Consider the following 12,824-nt stretch of genomic DNA (forward strand, 5'->3'; position numbering starts at 1 on the left):
ATACATTTCAAACTTTCTCCTGCAAAAAAATGCATGAGTGATATAGATCAGTGTAAGGCAAGCTGGAGGAAGTAGCAATAGCAATAGCACTTAGTTTTATATACATCTTTACAGTGCCTTACAGCCCTCTCTAAGTAGTTTACAGAGTTAGCATATTGCCCCCAGCAATTTGGATTCTCATTTAACTGACCTCAAAAGGATGGAAGGCTGAATCAACTTTGAGCTTGGTGAGAATCGAACTGCCAAACTGCTGGCAGTCAGAGAAGTAGCCTGCAATACTGCATTCTAACCACTGCGCCGGCCCAGCAGCAAAGAAACACAGCACGTTTAAGCTGCAGTTCACATACATTTTAAAATCAATATGTAGCAAGAACATGTAAGTCTAGAAATAACATATTGAAAGCCTAACCCAGATTCAGTCTGTGAAGACTACAGTACTTTTTGAATTCAAATTCAAAAAGATTTGGAAAGCAGTCAACATTGAGTGAACATCAACTTACACATTAGTAATTTTTGATATGAATAAATATTTTTTCTCCAAAGTTTCTAAACCTTTTACCCTAAATTCAGAGCACTTAGCGGTATTTGTCATAACAGCGTGTGAAATATAGATGTATCTGAACCAGGTTTGAAGGAAGGAATAATTATCACTAGTGATTTTTTTAAAGATACCATCATCTTCATAATTACTGCTTGTGTTTCATGGTCATTCACAAATATATCCATAGCAACAAGACTACAGGATGAAGGTACTACTAAAACTTACTGAATAGAAGACTGAAAAGTTTGCCTGTTGAGCCAGCACATCCAAAAGGCTGCCTGTGCAGGAATAGCCATCTCCAATGTACCCATCCCTACAATTGCACTGTACTTCTGAAAAAGAAACAACATTTGGCGGCATTTGCAATGGAGACAAAGTTTACGATTTTGTAAGAGTTCTTATGCAGGGGAAGGCATAAATGATATGACACTTATAAGCTGATATATTTTCTCACCTTGAATTTGATAGCAGTAAGCATCCCACTTTTCACTGACGTTGTTTCGATAGCCATAGTTTACAATGCCCACATGATGAGTACCACAGTTCTGACTTGGGTATACTGTTGGGTAACCGGCTGTATGGTTAAAAAGCCAACCTACTATACAGAGGTGGAACCCCATCTAGAAAAACAGAAAGACAGACTTTTCAAAACATTTGAAACATGTTTGAGCCATGGTGGTGCAATGGTTAGAATGCAGTACTGCAGGCTACATCTGCTGACTACCAGCTGTCTGCAATTTGGCAGTTCAAATCTCACCAAGCTCAAGGTTGACTCAGCCTTCCATCCTTCCGAGATGGGTAAAATGAGGACTCAAATTGTTGGGGGCAATAGGCTGATTCTTTAAACCCCTTAGAGCGGGCTGTAAAAGCACTGTGAAGCGGTATATAAATCTAAGTGCTATTACTATTGCTATTGCTAACTGCTATGTTGCTATTTCAATACTCCGATATATTTCAACGAATATTTCTGACTATTCCTATCTTGACAAGATTGTCTTGTACAATAATAAGATTAAACCTTGTACAATAATAACCTTAAGCTTTCTTAATGGGCTGTCTAGCTTGAAGGAGGCAGCTTTCATTTCATTTCATTTTCTCTGCATATCATTTTTCTAGTGCCCATGTGCCAAATGCAGCTGCCAGCATCTCATGGTTCAAAAACAAATACAGTCACATTGAGTCATTCACTTTTTTGTTTAAAGAAAGAATTGGATGACATCTCTTGAAGGATTACTTGTTTGAATTTGTTATTTCAATGTGAAGCAAATGAAAAAGTGAGGATTCAGTGGGATCCAATGCAGAGGTGGGTTGCTCCCAGTTCGGCCTGGATCAGGCGAACCTGTAGCAGTAGTGGTGGGAGGCTTCACCCAATCACCTGGACACTTCTACGCGCATGCACAAGCGAACCAGTAGTAAAAAAAAAATGGAAACCCACCACTGATCCAACGGGAGTTTTAAAGCTTCTTTAGACAAAGGAGACAAAGTTCAACCAGGAAAGGACATCTTGGGTGACTCTTAGCACAGACCAAAGCCTGAGATACTAATGAATTGATATCACTGTGTTGCCTTGTTACCTGCTGAGCAGCAGACAGCTGCTGAAGAGTGGCCAAGGTAGCTCTCTCAACTGCACACGAGGCTTCAGCGGCTTCATAGGTAAAACTGTACTTTCCTAGAGGAGATTGCAGGTGGAACACACCAACTGTTTTGTCTGGAAAACAATCACAGAATATTATGTCTACTAAGCTTTGTTGAGATGCGAGTCAGATTTGGAAAAAGACACTTTGAAATGTTAGAAGAGATGTTCAGTATTTTTATTCTAAATGCCTGGATTTTAATGGATATCTAAAAAAAGTATAAGCAAGGATTATGGCAGAAATAGGAATGATGTTAGAAAAGAAAGTTAATTCAATGCATGGTTAAAGAAACAAGGATAGTCCAAGACTAAACCCAAGGCTATTGGATAAAATTTCATCCAAAGGAGAAGAAAAATCACATTGGACCAGACACTGGTCTCCCTAGTCTTTATGGGCATGGCAGCATCCCATCCAAAGAAAGGAGAAGTAAGCCACAAGAAGGAATAATAATAATAATATAAGCTGTTCCAAGTAGGGTACCACATTATTATTGTTGTTGTTGTTGTTGTTGTTGTTGTTATTATTATACAATTGTATGACAGCGGCTAGTTGTTTTGCTGGATTTGGCATTGGTTACTAGTCAGGCCCCACCCAGGGGCCTAGGACGTCGTAACGTATTTTCGTAATATGCGTGCAGATCCAAGCAGTGCGCCTTTTTGCATTTGACTGATGGTGATTTTGTCAATTTTTAACTGTTTTAAATGTAATTCCAGTGCTTTTGGAATAGCACCCAGTGTGCCAATTACCACTGGAATTACCACTGCTGGTTTGTGCCCTAGTCGTTGAATTTCGATTTTTAAGTCCTGGTATCTTGCGATTTTTTCATGTTCCTTCTCGGCGACCCTGCTATCACCTGGTATTGCGATGTCTATGATTGTGACCTTATTTTTCTCAACCAGTGTGATGTCTGGTGTATTATGCGCCAGTATTTTGTCGGTTTGTATACGGAAATCCCACAAGATCTTGACCATCTGATTTTCGGTGACTTTTTCAGGCTGATGTTCCCACCAGTTTGTTGCTGTTTTAATATTATAATTTTTGCACAAATTCCAATGGATATGTTGTTAACCATAACCAAGTTTGTTCACTGTCCACTTTATCTTTTATTTTTCCCAGAAATTGGCCATGCAGTGCTTTGTTCTGCCAACTCTCCATTCTTGATTTTGGTTATGGTTAACAACAGGTACATTAAAGAAAGAAACAGAGTCACTAATCCTGGCTGCGCAAGAACAAGCTATCCGCACAAATGCCATTAAGGCCAAAATCGAAAAATCCTCTGATGATGCCAAATGCAGACTTTGCAAAGAAGCTGATGAAACTGTTGATCACATACTCAGCTGCTGTAAAAAAATCACGCAGACTGATTATAAATTGCGGCACAATTCAGTAGCACAAATAATCCATTGGAATTTGTGCAAAAATTATAATATTAAAACAGCAACAAACTGGTGGGAACATCAGCCTGAAAAAGTCACTGAAAATGAGATGGTCAAGATCTTGTGGGATTTTCGCATACAAACAGATAAAATACTGGCGCATAATACACCAGACATCACACTGGTTGAGAAAAATAAGGTCACAATCATAGACATCGCAATACCAGGTGATAGCAGGGTCGCCGAGAAGGAACATGAAAAAATCGCAAGATACCAGGACTTAAAAATCGAAATTCAACGACTATGGCACAAACCAGCAGTGGTAATTCCAGTGGTAATTGGCACACTGGGTGTTATTCCAAAAGCACTGGAATTACATTTAAAACAGTTAAAAATTGACAAAATCACCATCAGTCAAATGCAAAAAGCCGCACTGCTTGGATCTGCACGCATATTACGAAAATACGTTACGACGTCCTAGGCCCCTGGGTGGGGCCCGACTAGTAACCAATGCCAAATCCGGCGGAACAACTGGCCGCTGTGATACAATTGAATAATAATAATAATAATATTACGTTACGACGTCCTAGAAGAAGAAGAAGAAGAAGAAGAAGAAGAAGAAGAAGAAGAAGAAGAAGAAGAAGAAAGCAATTGAGAAGCAAATTAATACATTTAGATTATTCTAAAGTAAGAGACAAAAAACATCAAATTTGGATTTGACCAATTATATGCTTTTACAGATCACAAAGGGCATTTTGAACTATGCCAGTGTAAGGGGTGAGAGTCTCCTCTCCAAAAGTGAGAAATCCCCCTCCTCCAAGTAATATAGTAGATGGTGGAAAGAATGACAAGATCATCCAAGGGACCACAGAATAGAAATAAAACCTTTACCCTCGAAATGCAGGTCAGTACAAATAGCCTCCACGTGGCATTCCCCATTTTCTTCCAAGCAACGGTCTTTGGGGGGAATAACTTCCTCAAAGCATTGTATTCCATTTCCAACGTAACCTGCCTTGCATTCACACCTACGGGTATTCTGCAAGGCAAGGAAGCCAGATGTTAATGCACTCTCAACAGCCAGAGAGGACAATCAAACCAGAGGTAGATAGCAAAGAGCATGGAATACAAAAAGAACTCAGCAGCAAGCCAAATGAAACAGTAAAAACCAGTTAAGTCTCCTTTCCACAGTTAGTAAAGGGTTTACTTCCAAGATTGTAGCATTATTTTTTTGCTGAACTTACAACATAAGGAAAAATATTGCTATGTAGCTAGGGATCTGGGCTTTGAGGTTTCTGTGCATTTGCATTCCCTAAAATGGTGCTTCCTGGAGCCCTGGTAGCACAGTGGTTAGAATGCACTATTGTAGGCAAATTCTGCCCACCCCCTGGAGTTTGATCCTGATGGGACTCAAGGTTGACTCAGCTTTCCATCCTTCCGAGATCAGTAAAATGAGAATCCAGATTATTGGAGGGCCATATGCTGACTTTGTAAACTACCCAGAGATGCTGTGAAACACTATGTGGTGGTATATAAGCCTAAGTGCTATTACTATTCTTTGTGGTGCAGCTGTGGTGGCGCAGTGGTTAGAATGCAGCACTGTAGGCTTAACTCACTGCTCACTCCAGCTCAAGATTGACTTGGCCTTCCATCCTTCCGAGGTCAGTAAAATGAGGACCCAGATTGTTAGGGGCAATATGCTGACTCTGTAAACCACTTAGAGAGGGCTGTAAAAGCACTATGAAGCGGTATATAAGTCTAAGTGCTACTGCTATTTTTCCCCTCAAAAGTAACGTCTATTTGTTGATCTGAAAGTTACTTTTGCTTTTCAAAAATGGACTGCCAACTAGTTACTGTAAATACAGTAGTTTCCATTTCTCTAGAAAGTGAAATTTTACAGTAAGAAGTAAAGAAACCTCCTATGTGACAGGAATGTATGGAGTTACTATAAGTTTCACAAACAATAGTGTTCAATATGTGGAGTGAATATTTAGATACTTGGAGAAGAAAAGGAAATCCATATTCCACAGTATACCATTATCCTTTTTTTCCCTGCCAATTGGGAGAAATCTCTCCAAAAGGAAATCACCACACAGACATTTTCTATGAGACTGTAAAGAAGTCCAAAATGCCTACAAACAATTTCTCAAAAATCTTGATGATCTCATTCCAAAAAGACTTGTTAGAAATATGAGCATGCAAAGATGTGTCCGATACTTACTGGACCTGTGCTAATACAAGTTGCATGCTCACTACAGTGTCCATTCCTCCCATCTGCACATCTGTCAATAGGATCGCAGATGTAGCCATCACCCTGGTAGTCCATTAAGCAGGCGCAGGAGACATCCGTTCCATTCTGGGTGCACTTAGCATGGTCGCTGCAGCCACCGTTGTTGTTTCCACACTGGTCAATCACTACATCAGAAAGTGCCATTCAGTAATGCATAACTTGTGACCCTGCCTATTGCTTATGGAGTAAAGCCAGGCTGAGCAGATTTCCTCAATTCCATTCTATAATTGTTCTAAAATCCCAGATTTTGGTACTGCTTGGGTTAACTTCCAGTCAAGTTTGGAACATTAGAATAAAGCTTATACAGGCAATCAAAATAGGATTTTTTTTTTAAAAAAAACCAACCTTTAAAATGTTCTAGGTTCTGGTTCCTCCTAACCCTAACCCTGACCCTAACTCTAACCCAGTTCCTCAGTCATTTAAATGTCATATTGCTTTATATTTTTACTTATAACTCATGCCTCAGTGGTGCAGTGGTTAGAATGCAATAGTACAGGCTACTTCTGCTGCTTACAGTGGTTAGAATGCAATAGTACAGGCTACTTCTGCTGCTTACCGGCTGACTGCAATTTGGGAGATCAAATCTCACCAGGCTCTAGATTGGTTCATCCTTCCATCCTTCCGAGATTGATAAAATGAGGACCCAGATTGTTAGGGGTAATATGCTGACTCAGTAAACTGCTTAGAGAGGGCTGTAAAGACTGTGAGGAAGTATATAAATCTAAGTGCTATTGCTATTTTTAGCAAGTTTTTAATGCAAAGATAGCAAATGAGCAGCAGAGTTGGAGTAAATTCAAAAATATATCTCACCATCAAGGAGGGATGTAAGCATTCTAATGCTATTCTTGTGAATCTTTTGCTATAATAGGTACTTTTCTGCATACCAGAAGGTATTTGGAAGATGAAGCAACCTTAAAATACTTCTGAAACTATTTAAGTTGTACAGTAAAATAAGTTACTTATTTTGACATTCTTCTTTATCTCCAACAGTAACATTTTTGAATTGTAAGCCACCCAGATTCATTGACCGAGATGGGCAGCTATAGAAATTGAATAAATGAATGGATAAAATGAACAAGAAGCAGGATTTTGTACATAAAAATAGTCAGCGCTACAACCCCACACAAGTTTTTATTTTCAGAAAAATAATGCTGATCGAGAAATGGAAAATTCTGATCAATGTCCAATTCAATTTTAAAAAGGGAGAAGAAAAAGGAATTGGGAAATTCTGGAATCATTCCAGAAAGTTTTTCTACAGTGGTTTGGTGTTTATAAATCCCGAGTCATGATTCTTCTCTATTTTGGAATTATCAATTACTTCTTTACATAGTAAACTGACTTTCTCAGAGGAAGGATTCTAATAATTCTAAAGCAGGGGTGACAAATTTGATTTCATTGAGGGCCATATCAGGATTGTGTCTGACTTTGTGGGGGCAGTGGGGGCGTGGCCCCTGTGGACATGATCAGCTCGACCAGCTCCTTTGCTGTTTCCAGGGTGGTCCTGAAGGTCCAGCCCACGGGCCTTGGGTTTGACACCTCTGCTCTAAAGAGATGATAATTACGACGACAACTACAATTCTTAGCATTGAAACTGCATACAGGCATTGGAAGGGACAGTATGAAAGATAAGATTCTGGTTGTAATAATATGCCTTGCAAGATCTTGCATGATGCCACATACATGAAAAACTCAAGGGCTTGTGTGAAATAAAAGCAATGCAACAGAAAAGCACCCAATGTTATTGTGAAGGATATAGTATTATATCCTGAAATTATACTAACATTTTCACAATAGCATGAAGCACAGCTTGCAAATGTTTAGATTTACCTTTGCAATTGCAACCATACCTGTGCATCTCTTTCCATCTCCCTCGTAATAGAGGTCACATTCACAGATATTATTAGCTCGGCAGACAGCATTTGGATGGCAGGCTGGGGAGCAACGAGGCACTGCAGCTAAATATGTATGTAAACAAAACAAACAAATCAATACGTTCAATTCAGAATTAGGCACATAGCTTGATTAACGTTATTCATTAATGCATCTACTAATTCTGCTAATGTCAACCCTGAAACTGACCTGTCCAAAGCCATCTTGGAACTTCTGTGTTGCCACACTGGAGCAAAAGATAGGGAGGGGGAAATAGAGATAGCTGAGGTGGTGTAGTCAAAATAAAAATGCTTTCCTCTGGGAACCAAGGATGTTCTTACACTTGGGTGGAAGAAGATGGAGTGATGTCACCAGACCTGCAGATGGTCCATGGATTGGGCCACGTGACTGATTGTTTGGGTTGAGGGGGAAAAGTTTTACTCTTAATTAGGTGAAAATGAAGCAGCCTCTATTCTTTGAGGAATCTACCTTGGAGTTCTTGCTTGCAATGGATCTATTTCTTGGAACCCTGACAGCTGGATTTTACAATGGAAAGTCCTCATTAAAGAAAAATCTTTTACACACTTTGAAAAAGGGAGTCTTGCTGTTCTACACATTTTCTGGCAAGAAAAGTTCAGTTATGAATGAATATGCATTAAAGCGCCTTCAATGAAATAGTTACCCAATTAACCTTATTCACCAAATCAGCTCTTGCGCTTTTCACTGCCATTGATGAAAAAACGTGTGTGCAGCGCACTGATACTAACCAGTTCAGGAATCCACCCCTGGTTCTGACCTAGGATTCCTGAGACAGTAAAAAGCACACGCTTAATCCCCCAACCCCCCTTTTTATTTAAACAGCTGTGAATTATGTTCATTTACAAATAGTTTGTAAAGAGTCTGACAGAAGTCTGCCAAAATCTTTGCAATAATGCTGATAAGCACCCACCTATATCTTCTTTGAAATGCTGCCAAAGACCTAATTGGCAATTAGCTTTGCAAGGCCACATGGAGCCCAGAGTCAAAACAGAGCTAAAGACGTTAAACCGACCAGAACGAACAAAGTTGCTTCCTGCAAAGGCTCACGTGCCTTTCCTTCTCCTTTATGTCTTATGGGAGGGCCAATCATCTCCAAGTCTCACTTCTGAGTTGCCTCTTTTGTCTTAACTGTTCTTGCCTTCTGGCAGCTCTGCGCATGTGCACACTGGGAACAGGCTCCCCCTATTCCTCTGCCTCACAGATGTCTGATTCTGGAAGCTCCGGAGGCAGCACATAACTCCCCCCTGCCCCCCTTTCTACTTCCGATGCAGAGCCCTCATCTGAGCCTTCCCCAGACTCCAGGACTAGCCCATGTTGCTCCCCAACCTCCTCACTGTCCAACTCTGCTGCCAGCTCCGCAGGCCGCTGGTGGACCACAACACTCATGAAATGACTACTTGAAGTTACAACAGTGCTGAATGAAGGAAATTTACAATAGGTCTTTGTAGCGGTGGCTGCTGCAGCAGCCCTACAATCATGTGCTCATCAACTGGCTCACAGCTATGACTTCACAGTGTCCTGTGGTCACACACTCTCCATTTGCGGCCTCTGCTGCTGGCTTCTGGCAAGTCAAGTCATTGAGGGACCCAGCAGGTGGGGACAAAGAGCAATCTCGTGACTGTGGGATACAGTAACCTTGTGGGATTTGCCTAACAATGGCCACTGGGACTGCCACAGCTACTGCCATAAGTGATATTGTGCCTGATAATTGCATTACTTAGTGATGGAGTTGATATGCCAATTACCATAGTTAAGTGAGGACTATCTGTATGAGATAGAGAGAGAGAGAGAGGGAGGGGGAAGAGGAAGATTCAGGAAGTTCATCTCTTTGGGATCAAAGTAATGAGGAACACAAAGGAGATTTTAACATGCATTCTGCCCAGTCTTGTTCATTGCCATCCATGCCATCCCTGCAAAGTCTGGCTGAACTGCTATCAAAGTCAAATGCAAATAGAAGTTCATAAAATAGGTGAGCCTCAATCTGGCGCCAATACCTTAAGAAGGCTGGTAGCAAGTAACTTCTGTGTTTGGGATTGTGAGGATGGGAGTCATCATTGCTATTTTTATTATTTTAAAAAATCAAGTACAGTGGTGGCCAAGGACTGTTTGGACACAAAGAAAAAAACTCATGCAACGACAGAAATGGGCAAGACTCATGTATTTTTTTTTCTTTGCTGGTAAATTTCCTTGCTCTTTAAAACTATGTTAAGCTAATTTTACAGTGAATGGCTTTTTGACAAAATGGAAAAGGTTACTTAGGGACATTTTCATCAGTGCTGCCAAATTTCATGATGTTTATGGCTTATCATTCAGGTCTCACATTCCTTTGTAAGTATTTGCTAATCTGACTTTGTTGATTGTTTAAACCTTTTGATCATTAAAAAAAAGCCATGTTACCAATGTTGGGGGAATCAAGGTCATTTTCTTTACTTAACTTTAGAGTAAAACTAGATGAGAATTTAAACAGGATAAAAGTTCCTGAATTGACCTCAGTTCTGAGTCAACGGGATTAAGGGAAAGAGCAGGGTTCTTCCAATACATATAGGAACTCCCCAAATCCTGTGATTTCAAAAATATATTAGCCTGCATGCTGATGGTGACATTTTGAAATTCAACATTTGAAATTACCTTTTGTACAAAAAAAGAAAAAGCAATTCCTTCAATCAAAAAAGGCGAAAGCACTACGGATGATGTGTTGAATTGTTTCTCCCCCACCTTCCCTTCTCTAGTGTTTTCCAAGATGTTATACATGCTTGAAATACCATACAAGCTTATAAAATCCATAAACAAAGAAATCAGTGGAATGATGGCAAAAAAGAAAGAAATTTTGAGAAATGAAGGCATTTGATAAAATCTACTGGGCCTTCCTCTAGGGCAGGGGTCTTCATTGAGGGCTGAATCATCAGGGTTGACCTTGAGGGGGTGGGCAACTGGGATAGGTGTGGCCAGAATGGGCACGGCCAGCTCAATGTCACTTCTGTTGGGGATGTCTGTGGTGACCATAGGCGAGACCAGGGAGAGTGCCAAATCCTTATTCTCCAGAACAGCCTCACAGTCCCTCTCAGGCCACATGGAGAACCCCTGAATGGCGGCTCAGGTTGTCCAGAGTCCTAGGCAGTGGAGGACAAGTAGGTTTGTTTTGCTAGTTCTCTGCCAGCGAAAATGAAACTCAGGAGGGGCACTCTGTTTTTGGCTGCAATGGCCTCCTGCAGCACTGTGCCAGCAAAAACAGCCACCACCAGATTGTGGATCAGCACCTGGTCAGCCTGGGACAGGTTGGGGCACTGCAGGCCGGTCCTTTGCTGTTTCCAGGGCAGCCCCAAGGGCCAGATTTAAGCACTCCATGGGCCAGATCTGGTCCCTGGACCCTGAAATTGACGCCACTGGTCTAGGGCAGTGTTTTCCAATCATGGCCAGTTCCAGATGTGTGGACTTCAAATCCCAGGATTCCACAGCCTGCAGGGCAATCGAAATGAATTCTGGGAGTTGAAGTCCGTATACTTGAAAGTCACCAAGGTTGGGGAATGCTGCTCTATGGAGTTGTACTTTGCAGTGTGCCAGCCCTGAGATTTGCTTTACCTAGTTTGGTTTCGCAGTGGTCTCCTGTCCATCCCACAGAGCAGAAGCAGAAGCCATCTCCAAGCAGCCCTTCGTTGCATATCCCGTTTCCTGAACAATTGCACTCTGCAATGAAAAGGAAGCAACAATCATAGATTTGAACTAAAAAAAGGAGCACACAGTGGTGTGGTGTATGGTGCTGTCCAAAGCTCCTTTTTTACCTGATCATTACTCCTCTCTTTTTTTAACCAAGAGATAAAACATCTAACTCAGTGGTCTCCAACCTTGGCAACTTTAAGACTTATGGACTTCAACTCCCAGAGTTCCTCAGCCAGCAAAGCTGGCCGAGGAACTCTGGAAGTTGAAGTCCACAGGTCTTAAAGTTGCCAAGGTTGGAGACCACTGATCTAACTGATGTCCTGATAAGCAGCAATTTACTAGGTCACCAATGGATGTTTGAGTGTTTTATCTTTTATTGTAAATCCACCTCTTCGCCAATGTGCAATCTCCCTGTCTTCCAAACACTTGGATGAATGTAATGACAAGGAAATCAGAGTGATGGAAAGAAGATTATTAGCAGGAGGGGTGAGGAGACACACCACTCCTCCACCCTGCAAGAAGAACTTGGAAATAATTCTTAAGCATCCAGAGTATGAGGCAGAACATGAGAAACACAAAATGTTAAGTACAGTATATCCGAAGAACAATTTTGGCATTCACATTAAAGGCAAAACCAGCTCTAGGCTAAGGTCAAGCAGATACAAACCTACAGGTGCCAGGTTTTAGTGGATGCCAAAATTGAAAAGATTTACAGAAAACCCAATAAAAAAGCAAAAAGCAGTAAGGGCTTACTCTATGAGCCACTGCACCCCCTTGGGGGTTAAATATAACTTTTCTGGTGTAAATAGGATGAAAAACTCCAAGATTTTTTTTAAAATCTGGGGTTGTGAATCCTAAGTGTAAAGTTCAAAAACTCAAAGAAAAAAAAAGAAACAAAAGGCACCTAATTGAAATTGCTAAAAAAAATCAGAAGAGGAAGACATAGTAGGTGCCAAAATATGACTGTCTAGACCATGAACATGCATGCCCTTATTTTAAAAAAAAGTTTAGTTTTCATCACTCTATTGTCCTGTAGGCACAACTGTACAATCCAGTCACAATTGCAGGAATCTTACAAGGTGTGTGGCTCATTAAAAAAAATGAAAATGATGTTTAGAATTGAGGGTAACACATGAAGAAGGCAACAGTCCATTAGGACAGTGTTGTCAAATTCTACCAGTAGTGGATTGTAGGCAGTACGCCCTGGTATGGGCGTACCGGAGCCAGCCTGGAGCACCGGATACCGTTCTGGTATGGTGCTCTGGAGGGCACACCCACTCGAGTTTTTTACTGGTGTTTAAAGACTTCTGTGCTCCTGTGCACACGCATGGTGCGTACAGTCCCTGCACGAAGCTCTGCGGAGCAGCTGGAGTATCGCGGAGGCACTAAGACACATGCCTATGCTGTGCACATGTGTGTGC

At 41.1% G+C, this 12,824-nt stretch overlaps 1 protein-coding gene across 1 annotated transcript in view; it reads right to left on the reverse strand.

The window, feature by feature from the left end:
- Nucleotides 1-12,824, reverse strand: part of STAB1 (stabilin 1) — a 110,874-nt gene that overhangs the window by 5,250 nt on the left and 92,800 nt on the right. Inside the window, exons 57-63 of the mRNA XM_087708218.1 lie at nt 11,326-11,430; nt 7,686-7,793; nt 5,770-5,963; nt 4,443-4,587; nt 2,116-2,249; nt 996-1,161; nt 767-873 (exon numbers count right to left, since the gene is read on the reverse strand). Of these exons, the coding sequence (XP_087564344.1) occupies nt 767-873; nt 996-1,161; nt 2,116-2,249; nt 4,443-4,587; nt 5,770-5,963; nt 7,686-7,793; nt 11,326-11,430 (959 nt within the window). The remainder of the gene's footprint in view (nt 1-766; nt 874-995; nt 1,162-2,115; nt 2,250-4,442; nt 4,588-5,769; nt 5,964-7,685; nt 7,794-11,325; nt 11,431-12,824) is intronic.

The sequence above is a fragment of the Thamnophis sirtalis genome, unplaced genomic scaffold (genome assembly GCF_051295495.1).
Source record: "Thamnophis sirtalis isolate CommonGarterSnake01/CBP01778 unplaced genomic scaffold, rThaSir2_p1.2 scaffold_3, whole genome shotgun sequence".
In the NCBI taxonomy this organism is placed as follows: Eukaryota; Metazoa; Chordata; class Lepidosauria; order Squamata; family Natricidae; genus Thamnophis; species Thamnophis sirtalis.